General features: G+C 49.8%; 7 protein-coding genes across 7 annotated transcripts; 3 read left to right on the top strand and 4 right to left on the bottom strand.

The window, feature by feature from the left end:
- Positions 1-487: 487 nt before the first annotated feature.
- Positions 488-1,942, top strand: BC939DRAFT_460763 (uncharacterized protein). The gene has a single exon (XM_051556935.1). It carries the CDS (start codon positions 697-699, stop codon positions 1,795-1,797), a length of 1,101 nt encoding a protein of 366 aa, XP_051409047.1. The 5' UTR covers positions 488-696; the 3' UTR covers positions 1,798-1,942.
- A 148-nt stretch (positions 1,943-2,090) lies between these two features.
- Positions 2,091-10,335, top strand: BC939DRAFT_460761 (Dopey, N-terminal-domain-containing protein). Its single transcript, XM_051556934.1, has 21 exons — positions 2,091-2,536; positions 2,711-2,829; positions 2,947-3,093; positions 3,198-3,278; positions 3,407-3,686; positions 3,788-3,920; positions 4,001-4,104; positions 4,197-4,264; positions 4,352-4,522; positions 4,613-4,834; positions 4,930-5,514; positions 5,599-5,911; positions 6,003-6,389; positions 6,490-6,541; positions 6,636-7,467; positions 7,575-7,990; positions 8,093-8,868; positions 8,960-9,159; positions 9,263-9,346; positions 9,438-9,559; positions 9,652-10,335. The coding sequence occupies exons 1-21, from the start codon at positions 2,353-2,355 to the stop codon at positions 10,295-10,297; spliced, it is 5,922 nt and encodes a 1,973-aa protein (XP_051409046.1). The 5' UTR covers positions 2,091-2,352; the 3' UTR covers positions 10,298-10,335.
- A 6-nt stretch (positions 10,336-10,341) lies between these two features.
- BC939DRAFT_460758 (uncharacterized protein) lies at positions 10,342-12,308 on the bottom strand. The gene is made up of 2 exons (XM_051556933.1): positions 11,948-12,308; positions 10,342-11,776 (listed from the first exon to the last, which is right to left on the bottom strand). Exons 1-2 carry the CDS (start codon positions 12,055-12,057, stop codon positions 10,438-10,440), a joined length of 1,449 nt encoding a protein of 482 aa, XP_051409045.1. The 5' UTR covers positions 12,058-12,308; the 3' UTR covers positions 10,342-10,437.
- An 80-nt stretch (positions 12,309-12,388) lies between these two features.
- Positions 12,389-15,181, bottom strand: BC939DRAFT_505945 (Nicastrin-domain-containing protein; the record flags this gene model as incomplete). Its single annotated transcript, XM_051560736.1, has 8 exons — positions 12,389-12,536; positions 12,654-12,978; positions 13,083-13,836; positions 13,925-14,121; positions 14,235-14,439; positions 14,545-14,731; positions 14,841-14,964; positions 15,067-15,181. 8 exons carry the CDS (start codon positions 15,179-15,181, stop codon positions 12,389-12,391), a joined length of 2,055 nt encoding a protein of 684 aa, XP_051409044.1.
- A 410-nt stretch (positions 15,182-15,591) lies between these two features.
- BC939DRAFT_479790 (uncharacterized protein) lies at positions 15,592-16,506 on the top strand (the record flags this gene model as incomplete). The annotated part of the gene is made up of 1 exon (XM_051558877.1): positions 15,592-16,506. The coding sequence occupies one exon, from the start codon at positions 15,592-15,594 to the stop codon at positions 16,504-16,506; it is 915 nt and encodes a 304-aa protein (XP_051409043.1).
- A 160-nt stretch (positions 16,507-16,666) lies between these two features.
- Positions 16,667-19,950, bottom strand: BC939DRAFT_484820 (histidine phosphatase superfamily-domain-containing protein; the record flags this gene model as incomplete). Its single annotated transcript, XM_051559273.1, has 8 exons — positions 16,667-16,763; positions 16,797-17,088; positions 17,162-17,248; positions 17,331-18,153; positions 18,236-18,902; positions 18,989-19,140; positions 19,240-19,685; positions 19,842-19,950. 8 exons carry the CDS (start codon positions 19,948-19,950, stop codon positions 16,667-16,669), a joined length of 2,673 nt encoding a protein of 890 aa, XP_051409042.1.
- Positions 19,951-20,420: 470 nt separating this feature from the next.
- On the bottom strand, positions 20,421-21,871 carry BC939DRAFT_521114 (uncharacterized protein; the record flags this gene model as incomplete). The annotated part of the gene is made up of 4 exons (XM_051561206.1): positions 20,421-20,777; positions 21,009-21,098; positions 21,343-21,471; positions 21,860-21,871. The coding sequence occupies 4 exons, from the start codon at positions 21,869-21,871 to the stop codon at positions 20,616-20,618; spliced, it is 393 nt and encodes a 130-aa protein (XP_051409041.1). The 3' UTR covers positions 20,421-20,615.
- Positions 21,872-22,931: the final 1,060 nt, after the last annotated feature.

The raw sequence follows: 22,931 nt of genomic DNA, 5'->3' as shown, positions 1-22,931 counted from the left end.
CGCTTTTATCAAAGAATGCGCGTTTTATTCCATTAAACGCTGGGTTATTTTTTTTTAATTTTATTTCCTCCTACTCTTCCAGTTCTATCGCGAAATATAATATCTATTCCAGATAGAGGACGCATCAGTGTAATTCGAGGCTGTGGTCCTGAGCCCCAGACGTTCTGCCTCCTCCTTATCTTTTCGAGAGACAGGATATGTACCATTGTTGGTTTATTGGAGATGCCAGAGATGCCAGAGATACTTCTGTAGGTAAAAATAGAAGAGACCCAGGTTGAACGGGACGGCTCCAAGGGTCACCATCTGTCGTCGTCTAGAAAGTGGAACTGAGAATCTAGCCTGTAGAATAACAGGGACAGCGCGTGCTTTTCGGGCGTGATGAGGTGCAGTACACTCCCGCACGGCATGGCACGGAACACCGCACAGCAGCCAGCAGGTTTCTTGTGGTCCTGCTTTGATATCGCTCCTGACTGGCATCCGGAACCATCCTCGATCAGCCTGTCCTGTCGCCACTCGGTCCCTTGCCGCCGCCACGTCTTTCTCAGCCCAGATGAACAGATAAATAGGCCATATCCCAGCCTGACCAAACCAACATCATCTTCAGTCCTCTCCCTTTCTCTCGAGCACCCAGCTGTCTTCCTATCCAATACCGCACAACACATCCCAGCAAGCGCCCACACTAACAAATCTAAACCAATGAAGTTCTCCACCTGTGCCCTCTTGATCTCGGCCGCAATCGCCACCGTCGCATCCGCCGCGCCTATGGCTGCTCGAGTGCCTACGCACACAGGCACGAGGACAAAGGCGAATATCGGGTCGTCCTCTGTTATCGCTAAGCGCCATTGCGGCGAGTGCAGCCACAAGGACCAAGAAGCCCTGGATCTCATTATCGACGTGTCAGCGAAGCATTATGCCAATATTGCTCAAACTCGCCTCGACGACCTGGTGCGCGACCTGACGACTTCCAGGGTCACCAGCAGCACGAAGGGGCTGGGCAAGAAGAAGTCCGTCCTGGACACTACGATCCAGTCCAATATCGAGAAGGCTAAGGAGGATTGCTCGTCCGAGGCGCTTGCTCGTGTGATCAAGACGACTGTCACATCCGATGCCGACATGGACATTCCGTGGTCCAAGGAAGAGGAGGTTGAGAAGATAATGATGGAGCTGGATAGCAAGATCACTCAGGTGATGCTTGAGCATATCCAGACCAACATCAATGCCGAGGATCTGTCCAAGGACTGCACAGAGAAGATGACCAATACAGAGATTGCGCCAGCGCCTGCCAAGGAGGAGTTTTCCGTAGATTCATCCCCATCTATGTCTGAGGCGCCAGCCGCCGAAGCGCCGGCCCCCGAAGTATCAACCTCCAACACTCGCGCTCCTGAAGCTGAGGCTTCCGCTTATATGCCTGAGGCTCCTGCTGCTGAACTTGAGGCCCCTGCTTCCATGCCCGAGGTCCCCGCTGCTGAGCCTGAAGCTCCTGCCTCTATCCCTGCGACCACTGCTCCCATGCCCGAGACATCTGCTCCTGCTCCACAGGAAACAACTGAGTCTACCGATGGCAAGAACGAACCCAAGATGAACATTAACAATGCGAACACGATCGACCCCAAGTTTGTGTGCAAGTCCGGATGCAAGGACTTGGATGATGCCAAGGCGGTACTGAACCTGCGAAAGAACCTCGAGGAGGAGTTTGCACCAGTCCTGGACAACTTTTACAAGTACAAAGTGCTTACCGACTGCTCGAGAAGACGTGGCGAGTTCTTCATTGGTATCAGGGCCTTGCACAGACATTAAAGGTCGATGTCAATGCCAATGTGAAGACCAAGACTAATGCTTAAATCTACTATGAATCTCTGTGAGAACGAGCGCAATATAGTCTCAAACGATATCTTGTAAGATATAATGCCCACTGTACTATAATAAAGGGCGAAAACCAAAGTATACAAACCAGGAGCTGAAAAGGACGCGTTTTATCAACTAGCATAGATGCAGAACGGGGCTTGCCTTCCTTTATGTGGTCATTTTTCCAGAGACAAGTTCGCGTCGCCTGCCTGCCCTTAAATGGATGTAATACACGAAGAAGCCTCGCTTCCTTTCATACCATCCCGCCATTGCATCTCCCTCTCGCTTCCATCCTTCTGATTCGCTTGTGGGATCCCCTGCCTAGCCTTATCTTCATGTTCCTGCACAACCCGGTCTGATCCATCCATTCATCCCTTTCAGCCTACGATAAGCAACTCAGCCCTGCACTTCCAGGACCTTCCATCCTACCAACGCACAGCAGCTCTCTCCTTTGAACACCCTCCAGTACCTTGACACCACGTTTCACTCTGCTGCATACATCCCTCTATGACCGACCATGGCATCTCCTCCTCGCCTAGGCCGCCATCCCCGAGCGTGGTGGCCTCATCTCCCAAACATAGCTCCCTCCCCAAGAACGTTGTCGTTGGCGTAAGCCAGCTTCGGTCGCCATCCCCTTCACCAAGCGCACCCCCGCCCCAAGCCTGGGGAGGATCTAATAGCAAGAACCGAGGCAAGTACTTGATGTTTTTCAGCTTCGAGCTGCCAGGACACACAGCTTGATGCATGCACATTCAGAGGAGCTGCTGCTTTTGACGTCCGCCCTGTGCATCTTTTGTGTTTGCCGATAAGACTAGGAGAAATAACCGAATACCTGTCTTTGCATTTTATTCTACGTGGATACTAGAATTGAACAGCGACCCCCGCTACAAGAAATATATCCAGCTTGTGGAGAGAAACTTGCAGTCGTTCGACAGTGTGAACGAATGGGCGGATGTAAATCCGTTCTTGCTGAAGATCATGCGGGTAAGCGTTTGGCTGTTTGGTAAAGCGACGATACATAACATCCGACCAGTGATTGCAGTTGCTAACACTTCGTGGATCTCTCCTTTGGCTGTTCTGTTGTATCCCCGAATCGGTCAGTCCTTCCAAGCATATCCACAGTACACTGTCATTCCTCGAAGCCTTACTGTGGCAAAGCGGTTGGCGCAGTGCTTGAATCCAGCACTACCGGCAGGCGTTCATGGGAAAACACTGGAGGTCTATGCCTACATTCTCGAGACAATTGGCGTATGATACAAAAAACAACTGCGGTATTGAAATGAGAGAACAATGATACGGATCGGTAGTACGGATGTCTCACGAGTTGCTTGGTCTTGTTCTTCAACGTGCAGCCCGATCAATTAGCGGAGGACATCACACTTTGGTCCTACGGCTTATTTCCCTTCCTTCAATACGCAGCTTTATCCGTTAAGGTAGTGGATGACAACGGACCCCTAGTGGCACTATTTGATAGATCGATGGAGCTTGACAGAAAATGGTTCTTTATTCGCGTATTAACCAGCCGATTATGATCCCACTTTTGTATCCATCATATTTATAGCCCCAATTGCTCGACATATATGAAAAGTATTATTTGCCGCTGAAAGATCGACTCAAGCCCTGTTTGAAGAGCTTTATGATCGGATTGCTTCCAGGATTGGACGAGGAAGGCAGCGAGTTCTTTGACAGAGTCCTTAACATCATGGATAATCTGCGCAAAGCTGTGGATGAGACGTTTTTCTTCCAATGCATGTGGTTGATTTTGATCACATCTTCGCCACACCGTGGTCCCGCCCTCCATTATCTGGGCAGAAGAATGCCTCTCCTCACTAACACGGAAGGTGCGTACATCAAAGATCTTTTTCGACGGCTGTTACGTACTCTATTACGATCCATATTTCTATTCTTTGCTAATGGTTGTATTTTCCTTTGATGATTCTAGATGTCGCATTTGTGCTGGGCGATGATGCTGGACTCATGGTTAGAGCTTTCTCAGCGACTGTGGGGGACTCTCAGCTTCTTGTCCAGCGTGCTATGCTGGACCTCCTAGTGGTCCACTTCCCTATCAGTAACGGGTTAGTAGCTTGGAGTGGTCTAAAGAACATGTGCATGGGCTATTTTCAGCATTGATTCTACTATTGACATCTTCTTCTAGGCTGATAGAGGACAACGATCTCAAAGTCCTTGTCAAGGCAGCGGTCGGTGTGGTGCTGCGCAAGGATATGTCATTGAATCGGAGACTATATGCGTGGCTACTAGGTATGGCCTGGAGAACTGAGGGCGATCAATCAATTACGATGTCGTGAATGGATCGTGGCTAACGACTCGTGGCTTCATCGTTGCTTCTCTAGGGGCACAGGAAGGAAAGAGAAAGGTGTTCGATGGGCCGGCCAAGACTGCTCTGATTGTTGGACTTCAGGTACTGGGCTTTGCCCCATGCGGATACGCCTTTGACGTCATATTTAGTGCGTGAATCTTACATGCATCGTCGTATTCATCTCTCTAGAGCATATTACTATCGGACAGCGAAGATTTGCAAGAGAGCCAGAAGCCCTATCGCGTGTTCGTATCACTTTTGGACGAGTGGGATATTGGATATCCAGTGATTCAGGCGGTCTTCTTGGATGCGCTACTTTCACTGAAGCGACACGTCGATTCGGGAAACCATGGAGCCGAGGTACTTTCCTCCTACCGCACATTGGGATGGAGTCAATTGGATATGGGGACACTTGGAGCATGGAAACTAACCAGATCTTCTAACGTGCAGCTCATTCAAACAGCGACTATGTGGATCGACATGACCGATCCGTATCTTATCTGGAAGAAGCTGTCAGAGGCAATCTATGATAACTTTCCTGCAGAGCCTGGCAAGGAGACGTACGCCCTAGATCTGGTGATATTCTTCCTGAACTCCTTCAAGTTGAACGACGATGAGATGCAGCACATGCATATTCCTATGTTCTTACTCTTCCTTTTAACAAGGATCCAGGTACATTTTATCAAAATAGCAGACGCTGAGACGGTTCAGATATATATCATAGCGGGTCTCTAACGTCTACTGCATATTATCGCTGTCGTCTTTAGGACATTATTGCGCAGGAAAAGCTACTCTTGTACGCGAGTCAGGTCAACAGTGCGCTCCAGCTGTGCTTGATGCTTTTCCGACATATACCCGCATCTGTCTTTGCACCGCTGACACCACAGGTGTTGCAGGCTGCTCAGCCAACACGCGCTCCTAAGTCAAAGCCATCTACGCCCACGCCCGCAGCAGCACAGAGCAAAGCTGAGAATGGAGGTAATCAACAAGGGACATCCAAGATTGTATCATTTGAGCCAGGAATGAGCGCCAAGGACTACATCGAGGAATTTTACATGCTTCTCCCTCAAGAGTCGGATGGTTCAGACGTTTCCACCTCCAAGGAATACGCGGGAATCAAGGGTCAGACGTTGACACAGCAGGCGCTCTCGTTTATTCAAAGCTTTATCTGCAACGCTTTGGATGTGTGTATGAATGATATTACAAAGACACATACACAGATATTGAGGGCAATGATCCAAAAGGCCTGTAAAATCGTGTTGATTCTCTCCAAGTACCAGGTACCCCCAGCGACTCCCGAGGATTACTTTTCTGGACTGTGGCTGGAAAAAATGCGTACAGCCTGCTGCAAGGTAAGAACATCAGACGTCGATGCCATTGGCGCTTTTTGAGTCTCCATACGCTCTGACTTCTAATAACATGGTTTATCTGATCAGGTGGACGACTTTGCGATTGTGGATGCATTGGTGACAACAATGGTAGAGCTGACTATCGAGCTCAAGGTGATCCATCCTTCTTTTTTGGATAACCGAGAACACATGAGGCCGATCGTGGACAGGATCTGGACGTTCTTTGCAGAGGACTATATGCACCTGCACCTCCGGGCGTCTCAGCTCATTTGGATGCTGCAGGATGTTACATCGATGAGTCACGAAGTGGAGACGGCTATTGCATCATATCTGGTTTCGGAGAATACCAAGCTCCGGATCGATGCATTTCAAAAGTTTGGCGTCTTCTGGCGACTGTCAGGTATAATTGCTGATTCCTGTGCACTATCCGAGGCGTAAACGCTATTTTTATACATGGCATGCGTCTGACATTAACGTGTGCGCCTATATAGACGACATCCAGTACAATTCTGTCGCGTTTGTGCGACCCATGATGCTGATGCTGGACTCACTGAGCAGTACCAATCCATCGAACAGGAGGGCAGGAGAGACCTGGATCCGGAGCAACCTTAAGTCATACCCTAGGCTTCTAGATCCACTCTTGCTTGTCCTTTACGACCAAACCATTGTGAGAAACAAGTCGGAGGAAACATTCCATAACGAATATTTCCCAGTTCACTACTACATTCGAAACTTCAACCAAGCACAGGTCCAGTACGTCTTCAACACGTTACTCACCGTCTTCCGGTTCGGAGGGCTCGGATTCTTGCGGTCGATACGGCAGTCCACCATCCCACTCGAATTAATTCCATCCGTGGCCAATGTTGTTGAAATCTCTGGTAAGTTCAGTGTCCGTTATACAGTTGGCTTGTAGGTGGACTGTGAGGACATCGTATGCTTACGCGATTTCCTTGGATAAACTATTGATCTCTCAACTAGATCCCAAGCTTCCACCTACCTACTTGGATTGCTTTGTACGATCAGCACTAAGGTAGTGTGTGATGAGAGACCCCAAGGGCTATATTTTCGCTCAATGGCAATATCCACAAGGAATCACTGACATGTATGCATTCGACTCTGCATAGGTTCATCGAGAGCGAGCCTGCGAGCGATTACAAGTCGATGTTGAGCTTGAACGAGGAAATCCATATGGTGACGGCAGACTTTTTGCACTTCATTGTCTCCAAGATCGATCATATTGAACCCAGTCTCCTGACTATGATCCACAGGACCGTCATCAACAAGATGCTCTACTGCATCAACCACAGCTGCCTTGATCTGCAGAGTCGCCTTCTTCACCTTCTTCACGCGACCATTCTCATGGGCACTACCCCTGTAAAGAAGGCCAGCCCCCCAATCCACTCATCTCAAAATGCACCCATGACTCGGGATGGCTCAGTATCCACACTGGACGGCGCAGCCGGCGGTAACCAGGTCGCTGTAGACACGAATGAGAGCCTGTTTCGTGTTATTGGCTCATCGCCGCTATTCGTTAAGACCGTCTTTGACGCGCTCTCCGTCCCCTCAAACCGACCGATATTGCAGCACTGGATGGACTTTTTGATGTTAGCGCTCCCATTCTTGACCAACTACTTCCGGCGAGTCCTGCTCCCGGTGATACAGTGTCTCTGCGATCAGATTTTACGGAGTCGAGCCTGCCTAGTCGAGGCATACTCGGAGCAGCAACGAAGTCTCAATGGGACCGGATCGCCTAATTTGACGGACCAGGATCTGATGATATTTTTGACAGGATTGGAGAGGCTATTGACATTTAGCTTGGCAGACGCACGTCTCGGAGAAGAAATCGATTCTGTTCACAAGCAGGAGTGGAGCGACGGTCTGAGAGGAAAGCCTGGTCTTATCGCCAATGTGCTCAGCATTGAAGTTCACCCTAGCGATTCTTTCCAGGAGAACAAGGTAACACTACGTCCGCATATGTTGATATCTTCTTCAATACCCTGCGAGATTTACTGCCCGGATCTCATTTTTTTTTTTTCTTTTTTCCCCTATTTCAATTGAAATAGGCCAGGGACACAGTTTTGTACAATATTGTGGGAATCATCCAGATTTTCGTCGAGCTTTGGTCGGTTTTCGATCGAAAAAACTTGCCTAGCGTTTCGGATACCGAGGATGTGTCTCTTCAATTTGTCGGCGAGCGTGTTCGGGCAAGGCTGAAGCGCATCTTGGCAGGGCTATACAAATCCTATCCCTCTGAGGTCACGGAGGCATTTGTGGAGCTATTTTTGACAGAAAACCCAAGCGTCTTGGATTTGGAGAGTCCAAAATTCGACCCAGACTATAGGACTCTCGACATCCTAAGCGTAATCCCGGGGGCATCTCCGTTGGCGATATTTTTGACATTGATGGAGAGCATTCGTTCAAGAACACAGGGCATGGCGACCACGCGATCCAAACGACCAAATCTGCGCATCAGTAAAGCGTACGTGTTCATTCTTTCGAATATGGAAGCCATGCTGTGAAGAAGTTTGCAAAGGATATCGCGTCTAATATCCATCTCATCTTAATTCCTGATGTCGATTAGTACCGATATTGTGCTGCTGCGCTTCCTTGAGATCTACTGTACATACCTGCCGTCGGTGGACTCTCTTGTCGACCTTTGGCCGCTGTGTTTGAATTTCGTACGCGAGTACTTCCCACAGGCAACGACATACAAATACGCATTCCCATCATTGCTTCGAATCATGACAGTGTTATGCGACCGTCTCTCGCATACAACCTACTTTGACGACAAGAAGATCCGACGGGATGCCTCGGAACTCTACCTGCGCGTCTTGGACTACTGCATCCTGACCGCAGGCCGTTCATTTGACCAGGGCATCTGGCTCCGCAACCGGAATCCACAGGACTTTGAGATTCTAGAGGAGAGTGACGATTCGAGGGAGTCCACGAGACCTCCATCGTCAAATCAGTCGGAGGCGGAGCAGGCTAGGCGCGCAGGAAAGACGAAGGAGGACGTGCTGATTCAGCAAATCCTTGTCAGTCTGTGCCAGATAGTGATCCCCAATTTGCGTAGGATCGTGCAGGAGCAGGACCGCATCACGTCGGTGATTACAAGCTTGATGTACTATGTGATAGCTCCGTCGCTGAAATCGCGCGTGGAGATCAATGACTCTTCCGTCGACCTATTATGTGAGGTATCCAAAATCCCTTTTGTATATCGAACTTGGCGCAAGGAAGTGTGGGAGGTGTTTTTGGATAATCGGTTTTTCGCTATGGGACCTGCCGCGGCCAGGAAGTGGCGTGTTTTGATTCAAACAGCAATGACTTCTGAAAAAGAGCGATTGCCTGAGCTGCTTGGTGAGTACCCGTGCATGTTTTCTCTGTTTTCCTCCGATGTGCCCTGGTTAGTGACTGAATGAAATATGTCCATTGATGATTGCCATATTAGGTCGGATATCGCCTTCGCCTACCAGCGCGCTGTTTACGAGCCGCGATCAAGAGTCACTGAACAGAGCCCTCATGTTGCGTCGATTGTCGTTTGTGATCTGGTGCGGTAGCGTTGACCAGTATCTCCCCCAGCTGCCTAACGTCCAAGAGAAACTTGTGGAACTGCTAAAGCTCAGCTCTACGGAGCAGGTGCATCCTGAGGTACTGTTCGTCTGGGGGGGGTTTTTTTTTTTCGATTCTTATACTTTTCAGTCACCTAAATGACACTTACCTTCAATACTTCAATATTTTTACTATGGGATAGATATACTTATGTCTTCGGGTGCTTTTGTGCCGAATCTCGAATCAACATTTGAACAACTTTTGGCCGGTGCTGCTTACTGAGCTTGTAAGCCATGCATCTCCTCTCTTTGCTGACCATTCTCGGCAGTTTATTGCAACCACTAATCAGCGCTCGATTGTTTTCTGTTCTCTTACAGATCCAACTGTTCAATTTGTTCCTGGCGGACGAAAATGATCGACCAGAACAGGTTAACCTATTCTTGTCAGCATGCAAGTTCCTGGACCTGCTTTTCGTTCTCCAAGATGGCCAATACTTTATGTAAGCTGTGTATACGGGCTGTATTGTTTTTCCATTTACTCTGCCAGAGTGCTCACGCTAACATTAAATCTCTCCATCTTCCCTCAACGCAGCCACCAATGGATATTTATTTCAGATGCGATCCGTAAGACAGTGATGAACTCGCCCATGGGCGAAGCCATGCCTCATGCGCTAATGGATCGACTAGGCAAAAAGTTATTTGAGGAGGCACCTCTGAACGGCTATGCAGGCGTTAACGCCACAGCCATTGCCACTCCTGGCTCCATTCATGCGCCAGGTGTATCACCAGCCCCGACCATTGCTAGTGAACAGTATCGCCCTCAGCAAACATCAGCGCTTTCGGACGACGATCGATGGTTGACAGAGAATGATATTCTTGAGCAAATGTCATTTGGATCAACCCGAAACCTCCTCACCACAGGATCGACCCAGTCGCTGCCGCTTTCAACGACGTCGACAAGTGCGACTACCATGACAAGTCAGATGGATGAACGACGGAAGTCGTCACCTGAGCAGCAACTGCAGCAACAACAGCAGCCGAGGACTTCAGAAAGAGCGCTCAAGAGACCTATGCTGACGATGCGTTCGATTCAGCATGTACGTGAGCTCGAGTTCTTCATGACACATGTTGCTCAGTACGTGTATCATACGACCTACACCCTTGCGAAGCCGGACAAGCAGTTTATAGAGGCGTTGATCGAACGCGATATGCTCGGAGGAAACGGCGTGGAAGAGTAGTATGTTTACAATAAACATGTTTTGTTAAAAACAAAACAAAAAAAAAAAAAAAAGCAATGTTATATTGGTTGATAGAAATACGATATAGACGTCGGTGATGCAAAAAATACTATGTCCATAGACTGCTCGTTTCCAATTTGTTACATGCGACCCCGACCACCTCTTCCACCGATCATGGGCTGCTGGTGCTGCTGTGGTTGAGGCTGGTGGTTCGTCCTGTAGTTGACATTATGAGCAGCGGCGTTCATTGCATGATGATTGTTATGACTGGTATTGTAGGTATTGAGATTATGTGGATGATGCAGATGAGACGAGGTCGTAAGCAGCGGATGAATTCCAACTGCCGCCGCCGTAGCTGCTGCTTTGCGGTTCAGAAGTCTCGCCTGAGCAGCCATGAACTCTTCCTCGGATGGCTCATTGTAGATATAACGCTGTTGTTGCTGCTGCTGCTGTTGTTGTTGCTGTTGTTGCTGTTGTTGGTATTGCTGTTGTTGTTGCTGCTGATGGTGCTGTTGATGCTGTGGATGCTGTGGCACTGCCGATGAAGTTGAGGACGATGGTCCGGACATTGAGGGGCCTACTGCAGGGTGCTGTGCGTTCTTTTTGGACTTTTTTTCCTTCCTGGGTTTCTTGGTCGAATATTTCTCCAGCAACGCATCCATTGCTCCTTGTCGATTCTTTCCGTTCTGCATCATCATCAATTGCAGCTCCCGCTCCGATCCAGGCTCTGGTGGCTGTTCGTCTGGTTCCGTGCTCGTATGTTTTCGCTTTGTCGATGATTGCTTCTTGAGACGCTCCAATCCCAGTTCCTTCCAGAGCTGCTCCGCCTCTGCGGCCTCGGCCTCAGCCTCGCGCTTCCGTCTTGCCGCTGCCTTTTGGTCGACGACAGGACCTCCAAAGGCCTTGTATTTGCGAGCGACCTTCGCATCAATCGCACTTTGAATAATCTTCCGAAAACGTTCTTCGTCCGTATAAGTGCAGACAGGGACAGCAGACAGGATTCCGTCCATGTCTCCACGATATGTCACATACGCGTGGATCACGTCCCGCTTTTCTTCATCCGAAAACCGATACGTCCGCTCAAACTCTTTGATTGTCGACTCGTTCACAATGCCGGACCAGAGCTCTCTAAAGTACGCATCCCATCCTCCTGCAGCCTGACCCTGAGCACCGAATCCTGCCATGCCATCCTCTGATACTTCCCCGGTCTCGTCATAGACGCGTCTCCTTTGAGGATCTCCTAGGACTGCATAGGCAAAACCCAGCCGTTGGAACCGTGCCGTTGCCTGGTCCCGATCAGAGTCTGTAGCGGTCGGACTCTGCTTGTCAGGATGGTATGCGAGCGCGAGTTTGTAATACGCCTTCTTGACCGTCGCCTGGTCGGCATCCTTGCTCACGTTCAGAGAGGCATAGAGCGACACCTCAGGGTCATACAAGGCAAAGGAAGTAACCTTCGGCATGGCTTGATGAGTTTCCCCTCTGTATTGTTTGGACATAGCCAAGGCATTGCAGAATGAACAAAAGGTTGCCGCATGGATTAAATAAATGAACAAAGAAGGTCAGATTCCGAATGTAACCATTCCCACAGAAGAAAGGTACGAGGTAACCAGACTAACAAAACGACGCTGTGTCTTTATGGAAGGCGCGTACCTTTCTGAAGTGCTATCGTGCTTTTGAGTTTCCAGAATGGGTTGCAGTGGCGTGGTGGAGACAGGCGGGCGGGCGAAGGGTTGCAGGACTGGGGCCGAAAACGAGGACATGGTCCAGGAGTTGGAATGATTAGCGTTCCTTGACAAGTAAACCCTTTTACTTTCTTGTTGGGCGAGTAGTAGAGAGCGCCTCGTGCATACCTCTGTGTTTGTGAAACTAGTGTTGTGAAGTCGAAGGAAGCAACGGGACAATTAAGTGGTATTGAGAGAGACAGGAGTGCGTTGCGGCAGTAGGAATGGGCGATGATGTTTGCGGGGCAAGGTGGTCAATGCAGAGGGGTTCAAGAAAAAAAGAAAAAAAGAAAAAAAAAAGACAGACGGACGGACAGGCAGATAGACAGACAGAGCTCCTTTGCGCTTTATTTGTGTAAACGCCACGTGATCATTCAAGCTTTAACTTTTTCAGGAACCGGCGCGCATACCAGACCAACCCGATGCTGACCAAGGTCAGGATGATACCCGTTGCCAGCTCGCCCTTTTGCGATGCAGGGGATGTCACGTCAAACAACCGCAGACCCACAGGGTCCCATCTATTGCCGACGTAGAGAAATAGAAGCAGATACAAACAGTTGTTAAGAAGCTGACCTAAATTAGTGCCCTTCTTATTCCTGTTCATGAAACAAACTCAACGGTTGTCTCCCACGTACGTGCTCTCAGTCCAGGTGGGCTTCGAAGCGTCCTTGATGTAATAGCTGTTGTCTTCAGCCATGGCGATACCGGTGCCAAAAGCGTCGTGATAGCGTGTCAACGTCGTGATACACTGATCGCCCACGCAGAACTCGTTAGCCTTGCATTGCACAGCACCTGGGCGGGAACTGCAGCCAGTAACGCGCGATGCCGTCGAGTTTGCGTTCTTGACACTCGTCATGTTGGCAAGGAAACTCCAAGCAAAGATGGGGAAGGGCTGAGATTGACTGTAAAGTGTTCCGGTGTAGTGGGGCAGCCGCGTTGGAGGCGTTGGAGAGGCAGTAACTATTCACAAAAGTTCAAAAGCCGCTTAGTTCAAGGCGGTGTGCCCGACATCAGCATTCGCAGTATCAGAGGCAAGTGCCGCGTTTGGCTGCCCAAGTCGTTACCATTGAGATACCCATCAATCAAGGGACAGGAGTAGTTTTTGGCCAAGCATTGCAGCAAATCCTGAACCAATTGGCCGTCGACCTGAATGCTCCCGATTGCCTGCTGTTGTGCTGGAGACATTAGACTTGCATCGCTCACTCCCTGCGCTTGGAGCCAGGCTGTTCTCGAGATAACCGTGGCAGCCTGCTGGATCGTCTGCACAGTATTCACAGGATCCCACGAATCGTCCAAATCCTGACTAGTGAGCTGACTCATTTGCTTCTGGTAGTCCGTCACAACCACGGCTGGAATGTTGCCCCGAGACTTCAAGAAGGCCATGGCGCTCGAAGGAGGTAATCCCCGCTGCGAACCATCCGAGCTGGCGGCCTGCACTGAAATCACCGGGGATGTTCCAGTGGAATTGCCTGCACTACTTCCAGCCTGAACAACTTGCTTTAAAAGGCTCTCTGAGGTAGCTCCCTGTACGTTGTCGATGTGAGCATACAGCGATGGTGCAGTCCCGCTGGGTAATCTAATGCTTCCGACTTGACCAGCCTCCAAGATCGAATCAATGTTGGCAGGATTAAGGCGTTGAAAATCTAGATCAGAGTAGAATGGATATGCGCATCCCGATCCTGAAGTTGGAGGTTTGATGCAGTTCACTGGATTCGAGATATCCTGCACGAAGCGCTGCGATCCACTGAGTCCCCAGGCCTCTGCTGTAAATAGGGTATATAGAATATGTTTCTGCATCGAATCTAGGGGAATAGATGACTGTAGGCACAGGTATGAAAGAACGTCAATAATCTTGCAAATTTGTTCCGCGTCGACTAGCAGCAGTGTCTTCATAGATAGAGCATACCCGACTCAGGGCCTCTGCAACTACGAGCAAGGTCACCATCCCTGTTATGGACGACTCCACGCCGATGGTGAGATCGTGAAACAACGAGCGGGAGTCCATTGCAGCCGACACGACCACGATTGGTTTGCCATCAGTCGATGAGATATTTGCCGAAGGTGTCGACCAAACAGAGGCCCCACCAACAGGCGTGCACCATCCTAAAGTCCATGAAGCATGAAGGAGACGATATCCAGGAGAAAGCACTTCAGTTCCATTGTCTATTGTTAATGACTTGGCGAGGTGCGTTCGTTGTTATTCCAGCACATCGTACCTTTGCGGAGACATGTCCCTGCGTCTTGTGCAGCCCACATAAACGAATGAAACTGAAGCGCCTTTAAGGGGTAGCTTCTGTAGCTCTTGAACTGATTCATATTGGCGGCCTGGATAACAGCGTTGTAAGACATGGTGTTGCGATCATCCATTGTGTTCAAGGCATAGATGGGGAAGTCGAAACTCTGATAAAGCAATCCTGTGCCCTGTATACAGAGACCACAAAAAGAATACCCATGGCGAGTCAGCAAAAACATTTTCCTTAACTCGTTACATAGATACAGTGGGGGTCGCTTAAACGGATACCGTACCGTGGGATTCCATTGGTACTGGTTTGCAGAGCCGGCATACAAACCAAACTCGCAGTTGGGGCATGTGCTGTCGGTTGAATTGATATTTGTTGGCCGAGCTGCTGGAGCATGCGCCGAGTCTGTCCCATTAACAACTGCAATAATGGCTGCCAGCCTTTGCGAGGATTGTAATATCTCGACATTTGAGCTGGCGTTTGATCGCGAGAGCAGTGGTGTTATTATCGTCACTCGTCCAAATTGCATCCATATGCGTGTGCCTTCCATTTCCACGAATTTCGTACGGATTCTCTGCCTACCTTGTGAGCAGCCAATATGGCATGACAATAGTGTACTTGCTCCCGAGGTCCTGATTCGACGCAAACTGCTGGATGTCATTCTGGGTATCTGTTTTATATAGCACTCCTGAAGCTGGACTTAGAGCTGCCATGCAAGAAAGGAAAAAGGAATAAACAACGGGTCCATTATCGACAGAACTGCAGGGCAGACAGCCTGGGTACATGGACATGTTCACTAGTTCCTTACATTGGCATCCTATGCTCCCCGTGGCATTCAATAAACGGACACATGGCAGGGACCCAATGTCGTTGTAAATGATATCGTAGACATCCTGGGTCCTGACCAGTGTGCATACTACCATGAGTGAAATCAAATAGTATTCGAGTTGAGTGTCTTTGCTCAGAACCTGTGTTTCCCATGTCTTCTCATCTGGAGCACTCACAAGCTGTCAGGCCGATGACAAGCCTGCTGAGAATCCTGTTGGTCCTGGGCCGTGTTGCATCCATTCCCTGGTTATCAGTACGAAATGCAGAAGAAGGAAAAGAGATGCTTGAAGAGGATTGCAATGATGCTGTCCAGAAAGAAAGGGGCGACAAGACGGCAAGCACCATACTTGCCCATGGCATTCACTCCACTTGGGCAAAGCTCAGTTCTCATGCCTTAAGGGCGTTGAGGTGCCCGAATCCTGGCAGTTGATCAACGGATGCGAGAAGGATCACTCCTCTCCTCCCCTCAGGCATCTCTCCTCCTCCTTGCACATCCCATACAGCGATGATCCCCTTCCAACGCACAGCATTCGCGATCTCTAGGACAAAGTACGCGGCCCTGGCCGCCTCCTACACCACTCGATCCAACGGCGCCGCATTTCTCAACAACCTCGACTTTCTCGCCCCCGCACCCACCTCACGATCCTCGGCCCCCACTCCCTCTCAACCTACCCCATTCCAGGAGACCAGGAAGAACACCCAGCAGCGGCAACAGCCTCTACAGACCAGTATCAGTCGGAAATCCGCAAAGGGCACCCTGTCTCTAGACGACAGTTTTGACGATCTCTTCCCGGCTAACAGTGATACCAAGAGCTTCAAAGGATCTTTCAAGCGTTCCGACGACCGTATTACGGCTCAACGGGACCAGAACTCGCGTCCTGCATTGGATAGACCTCGTCGTGACGAAGAGATCGACTTGCAATGGATCCAATATATCAGCCCTGAGGGCAACCAAGGCGAGAGGCGTCTCTCCTCTGTGCTGAAGACCTTTGACAGATCTCAGTACTTCCTGGTCGAAGTCGATCCGAATGCCCGCCCGCCCATTTGCAAACTGTTCAGCAAGAAGGAGCTTTACGAGAAAGCCAAGGCTGTCAAGCAAGCCAAGAAGGCGAACGAAATTTCGACCAAGGAACTACAACTCAACTGGGGTACAGACTCTAATGACCTCACCCATAAGCTGTCAAAGTTCAGGGCATTCCTCGAGAAGGGTCACCGGCTTGAGGTTCAGGTCAATGGCAAGAAGGGCAGGAACACAACCCCGGCGGAACGTGAGGCCGTTCTGGAGCGCTTAAAAGCAGAGTTTGAGCCGGTGTCAAAGTACGTGAAGCAACCAGAATGGATCAAGGCCACGACGGTGACAATGCTTCTCCAGGGTGTGTCGCCAAAGAAGGCACAGAAAGGAAAAGAGCAGCAAGCCTAATATGGCCTCAGGATGATGACTGTCAAATAAAATAAGGAAAAAACCAGAGCGCCATGGCATGCTATGCCATACGCAGTGCGCTACGTTTTAAACGCAATGAGATATATGGGGCGATAATTCTTTATAGCTCGCTTGGAATCAAGCAAAAAAATTTGTGAACTCATACAGGAGGAGATCCTACGATCATCAGGGGCGCTTCGTCCTCAATCGCGTCTTCCTCACTCTCGTTCACGACAAGCTTGTGGCCAAGCATTCGGCTTTCACGAATCCGTCGATTAACGCTCCTGTACTTGGGTTTCTCGACCTGGGTCTTGTAGTATTGCAGCGCATCATCAAGTGGCAGATGATCTGTTAGGTTGCGACGCTGCATCACCGAAAGGCAGTGCTTCGAATCCATCTGCAGATCAAGGATATTGGGGTTGCCAGCTCCTGGTGAGAACCCGATGCGAAGAGAATACTCAGGCGACTGAGGCGGCTGAGGAAATTCACCGGGTATAGGTGAGTCGAAAGGAGAAGCCGATCTGCTGTTGGGCGCAGCAGGGCCACTTCGTTCGTACAACTCAAACGTAATCTGGGTCAAATCTAGAATGGTGCTCATGTTAGTAGGAGCCTCAGAGCAAAAAAGACCTGAACATAGTAAATGTCAGGCACCTACAATCCAGCTCTGGAATCTTGCTCTTCCTCAGTCTGGTGGGGATGCCAGAGAGATAGACAATATTGAGTAGTGTGTGGACATGGGATTCTACAGGGAAATCGGTATCATCGACATTAACTTCAGCATTGCGGTGAGTCGCTTTTTTAGACGCAGTATATTTGATGCTTACCTTTAGTGAAATACAGTTTGGTGCAAGGTGCAGCATCTGGGCGCTTGCACGACTCCAGGTCCTCGACAATCTGCTTGATCAACGGCATGCTTGTTAGCAGGCCAATCTCCAAACGATCCTCCTCGCTGATACCATATTCGAGGGGAGCCACAAAGTCGAATAGGATCTTGGCTTTAGCGTAAAGGTCCTTGATAGGACCCAACCCCTCGCCTGAATCTCCATCCACAAAGATACACTCCATGAACGTCCGGTTGTGCAACGCATCGTACTTAAGTGAGTCGTACAGCTCCGAAACCTTAGATGGATCAAAGTCCTTTCGGTCACCGTCCGCAAATTCGCCAAAGATCTTTTCCCATCGCTCATAGAAAAGAGAGGGACTCTCGTAGCAGCACCACGACTTTTGTATGGAGTCGATGTCGAGCAGCTTAAAGTTCTTCCTCATTGTCTCGCGCAATTTTCTCATGGCGACGATGATGTCCTGAACCAGCTCTCCTGGGTCGGCCGTATTCTTAGGCCATATGTTCCTTATCTCCTCAGCGTGATTTGGCTGAAGTAGGTCGTAGAGCTCCTTCTTGACTGCATCGGTCTTTTCCTTGGCGGCATTACTGTCGTCAAGCATCTCCTTGCGGATCTGCAGCATGTCCTTGGGGACCTCGCGGATATCGAGGAAGCGCTGAGTGAAGAGCTCTGCCGTGGCGCGAACGCGTCGCTCCGAGGAAGTGAAAATCTGCACATCGTCCAAGACATGTTTGTTCATGATCAGCAGGTCCTTGCGAAGGTTATCTCCCAGGTCTCTGGACTGATACTTCGCCGCATGTGTAAACTAAAATAGAGCACTATGAAGGTGAGTATTGAATACGTCGTGACCGATCGCCATCCTTATCAAAAATGGCATAGCAATATACCTCTCCGCCCCATTTAACGATAATCTGGAGCTTGACAGACTTTGAGTTGCCTTCATCGTCCTTGGTAATAGTGGGTTTGACTTGGACCTTGGTGCCTGGTAAGCTCGACTTTTTGTCCAGGATGTTCTTGAGCAACATCAATTTACTGCTGTCCTCGAGTTCTTCCTCCATGGCCTGTTCGGCTGCTGCCGACACCAGTCTCAGGTCTCTCGCATGCCGAATAATAACCTCTTCGCCACCGCCGTTAAGTAGCTCCCTAAATGGTGCCGAACTGAATGTGAACTTCATCTTTTGCTTCGGTGTCCGGTCGGCATGTCGGAATACAGAGACGAATGCCTTCAGCCTCCATGAATTCTCAGCACTGAGCTCCCTCGGGAAGACAACTTCGGACAGCCTGCGCTGGCGCGCGTTGCGCAGAAAGACACTCTGGAGAATATTGGCGCAATTGTTGTAGTAATAGTTGTTGCCCTTGACAAAAGACCAGCCGTTGACATCGATCACGTAGGATTTGCCACCGACACGCAACAGATCGAATCCACAGACGCGCTGACCAAACACTTTACAGATCCCGGCTGCCATCTCCTTCTCCTCCGGTGTGAGCTGAGCAACGTAGCGAATCTCCTTCCCATCTGTGTTTCTGCGGACATACCCATCGACAACTGGAGACCTATTGTTAATGCGCATTCAGAATATCTATATTAATATCGCGCTTGAGGCTCTTAAAGTATTGATACCAAGCTGGTCAGTACTTACTTTCGCGTCTCCGCATGGACAAATTGATCTCCAATGGTGTAGACCTTGATATCCTCGGCATTGTCGACATCCATGAATTCTTCATAAATGTAAGATCCATCTATTCTAGGCATGTTCAAATCTGGATCGTACTCGCTCGATTTGTTGGCGACCTAAGATGTGAAGAGTAAAAATATTATCCAGTCAGCGAAGACAGCATCGAGGATACTGAATCTTTATAATGTTGTTTGCGACTAGTGCAGGCAATATACCTTGCGGAAGAGCCGCCTCGCCCCACCCCCAGTTGAGGAGTGATAGTAGATATGGATGTTGTGGTCCTCTCCCGAGACAGGCTTCTCGACGAATGGTTTTGTTATTGTCTGGTCGCCGATTTGGATGGTGTCCTGGTCAATGATCTTAAATTCTGGAACAGGGCGGCGTTGCAACACACTCACGCCTCGCAGCTGCAGTTTCTGAAGGACTCTTTCATCCAACTGAGGTCCACCATCACGGTCCATGGTCAGTCGCTTCGGCGTAGGCACTCCGATCTTTTCCATAATCTCCAGTACCAGTCGTCGGTCCCAGAGGACAGTCTGCATATCGACCTCGTTCACACAAAAGGGTGTCCTCAGTTTGACATATTCGATTGCCTTCCGAAGAGGAAACCCCTTTGAGAAGAAGGAGATGAAGAAATCGCAGGCAGGCCACGTACTGACGTCTGGTCGGAGAGAGCACAATGCATGATGGTTAGTGCTGTCCCGAATCGCGTGACCCTATCGCGCCTCGCCATATGGTTGCGCACTCAAGACCTAAAAACGCAACGCAGCATAACACAAAGTATCAATGATAGGAACCAATGACCTGCAGCACATACCTTCATCCAGGATACATTTGTCGCCAAAAATAATAGCCTCAAAGGGCCCGCTGGTTAAGAGTCGGTCGAGGATGTTGCGCATGGGTTTGGACCTGGCCTTATCGTCCATCGCACACACTCCAATAATGTCTACGAGTCAGGCACGAGTTCGTCAGTACGCTTGTAACCTTGTTGGTTTCTGTTCCTGAGGGCAACCGCTTCCCTAATAGCGCATCCTGGGCTTACATTTTTTGCGAGGATAGAAAGATCCGGCCATGGTTGCGGGGGAAAGCGAGCCGAATGAGGGACTTGTGCTCATTGCGGCGACATCAATCTCGCCATCGTTGTCAAGTCGAGATGCGATGGAGCGGCCATAGGATTTTGGGATGGTGAAACCACTGTTCATGGTTTGGCGGCTGTCCAATAGACTTCAAGTTGAATGGAGGGGGAGAAGGAGCGACAACAAAGAAAGAGGAGAGACTAGAGTGAGGGGTGCGACGAGAAAGACAGAAAAGGAGAGAAAAGAAAGAGGGAAAGCGAGATGGATCCAGAGAACATGTCCTTCCTGCTCTTTTCTTGGCTGGGGTGGCGAGAAGAGGTGCAGCCATGTGCCTAGTGGTCCTGCAGCTTGATCCCAATGGAGATCTATCCTGCAGGAGATCTTTGAACGCTAAATAGCTGACAGCTTACCAGCGAGCATAACCCTAAGTTTATGCGCAGGAGCGCAGGAGTCACGTCTATCGCAATGGGGTTCGGCAAGTCATGGTGCTCTCGCGTTTCAATTGATTGATTTGGTCAGCAAGCTGCGTCGGGACACCAAGGGTTGCACAAGGAACAGCATGCAATGCAGGGCAATGCAGTGTGCATTCTCATCGGGCCACCCTGGAGACTAGAAGAGTAGAGATCCATCGATGTGACATGCCCGGGGTTGTGCGACTCCTGTCCCTGGCGTTGAATCTGCGCCCAGCGGAACGTGATGTCAGATCCCCCCCCCCCCCCAAAAAAAAAAAAAAAAAAAAGGCGACTAGAATAAAATGTCCAGGTCACTTCTCACTTCTCCCTTTTCTCGTCTCATCACTGCACCCATTTTCCAGCATAAAGGATATCGAGCAACAGAGCCCAGCTTTTCGATCAAAAGGAACTCGACATAAATCCCCTCAAGAACAGGTAGGGCTTTTGGAAACTTACAGACGAGATGGCCACAGAAAAGAAGTCGTCGGCAAGGGCGGAGCTCCTCAGGATCACCAAGAAGCACCAGAAACGAGGCAAGCAATGGAACTGTGAACACCATCAACACAAAAAGGCGTAGTTTGTCTTCAAGCATTAACACCGAGGCCGCCCGATGTCCGTATCGCTAAATAGTTTTGGCCTTAGGATTGCGGTTCCAGACGAACCCATTGTTACCACTGTTGCCCTCGCCCATATCTTCGCCCTCTCTCACAGCAATAAGTACGACAGAGCCACCGATCACCTCGATCGCTTCGGATCGTTCGTCCGCTGCCCCAAAGCAGATTCAACTTACGCAGGATGCTCTTTCTGATCTCAGCAACGTACTGGAAAAGGATTCAGATTCGACTCTGATCACAGCGGATGAGCTTAGAAGACTGAAGACTTGCAGCCACGCCTTGCTCACCGCAGCATACCAATGTCTCTACATGGCAACAAAGACGTCATGTATGTCTGAGGAAAGCAGCTGGATCGGGTCTGGAATGGCGAGGACTGGGACCAACAGAAGCACGTTTCTCGAACGGGACTGGACCAACGGACGTCTATACTATGAAGGTATGGCATGGTCATGCGCTGGATGAGATATAAGAACGAAGGGAAGAAAAATGACAAAAGAATTAGATCGCGTATGATCACTGATATATTGCTTAACAATGGGCCTTCCACGCATATGTTCTACACTAGCGCACTACATCTTCCGCCTGGGTCTGGAAGACATGGTCGCTTTTATGAAGACGGAGCCTACAATCGTGAAGTTGCACGCATTGTTTGAGCAACCGATGAAGGATCTCAAGCTAGAGAGTGACACTCACGTCAAATAACATAGTGACAATAAAGACCAGGAGATAAATCGACGTTTGTGTTGGAAACGTATAACGATCTCTTGCGAGCCCACTTGTCCTTCTTCTGGTGACAGGTCAGTCTTCCCACGCGTCTCCGTGCCCACATCGGAACTCGGCTGCTGCTAAAAGGCAATGTCCATCGCCAATGGCGGCTTCAAGAAGACGTTACGGACTGGGGTGCGGAAGACTACCTGCTACTTGCTGCATCCCCATGTTGTAGCGAACGAACTGCCCAATCTATATCGTGGTCAAGTAAGTAGCGCTTCGCCTAGCCAGGAATAATACTGAACCGATAACAGTCGTATGACAGCTCGGTGGTATTGTTGGCATGCAGCAGGCATGGGGAATGAGTGTCACCAAGTTCATCCTTTCATTGTTCTCTTTTCCTTTGTACTGGCATGCCCTCCAACGCACACGCTGTACCATCGCATAGTGGGAGGAGGGCGTGTCCACTCGAGGTCGCAAGTGATCTTGGGTACCAACATCCCTCTCCCCATCATCAAATACACAATCGACATCGCCAATTGAGCATTCCTACTCCTTAGCCAGGACACATATCCAATCCATCCTAAGTATTTTATCTGCTTCGCCCAGACTCTACCACGCCCCAGCACACTATCCCACTGAACCCCAAAATTAGATAGCCTGCATTCGCCTTCCCAGTTCGATCCCTGTTTTTTTATCCCCATGCCCGCTTCTCCACAACAGGCTGGTCCCTCCTTGACCAAGGTCGGGGCGAGTTCCGGAAATGCGTCTGAGTCTACGTAAGGCGGATCCCAGACGGACGTCATGGTCGCGAGATCTGGGTCGATGGATGTACAACCAATGCATGCCAACTCGGACTCCCTCATACTGCGGATAAGGCCAAGCAGAAGAACCGATTCCTCTCGATCCCACTACCCGGGCATGTTGTAGCCTACCCGACCAGACATAAGGTCAGCACTGCTAAGCTGAACCGAAGCCGTGTCCTTGGCCACTGAGGCCAATCGTCTATGCGCGACCTTCTTCGACCAGGAGCAGTTCGACCTGGCCCTAAACATCT

This window comes from Gamsiella multidivaricata (assembly GCF_025024155.1).
Source record: "Gamsiella multidivaricata strain RSA 2152 chromosome Unknown BC939scaffold_64, whole genome shotgun sequence".
In the NCBI taxonomy this organism is placed as follows: domain Eukaryota; kingdom Fungi; phylum Mortierellomycota; class Mortierellomycetes; order Mortierellales; family Mortierellaceae; genus Gamsiella; species Gamsiella multidivaricata.
This window is presented reverse-complemented; position numbering and strand designations above follow the sequence as displayed.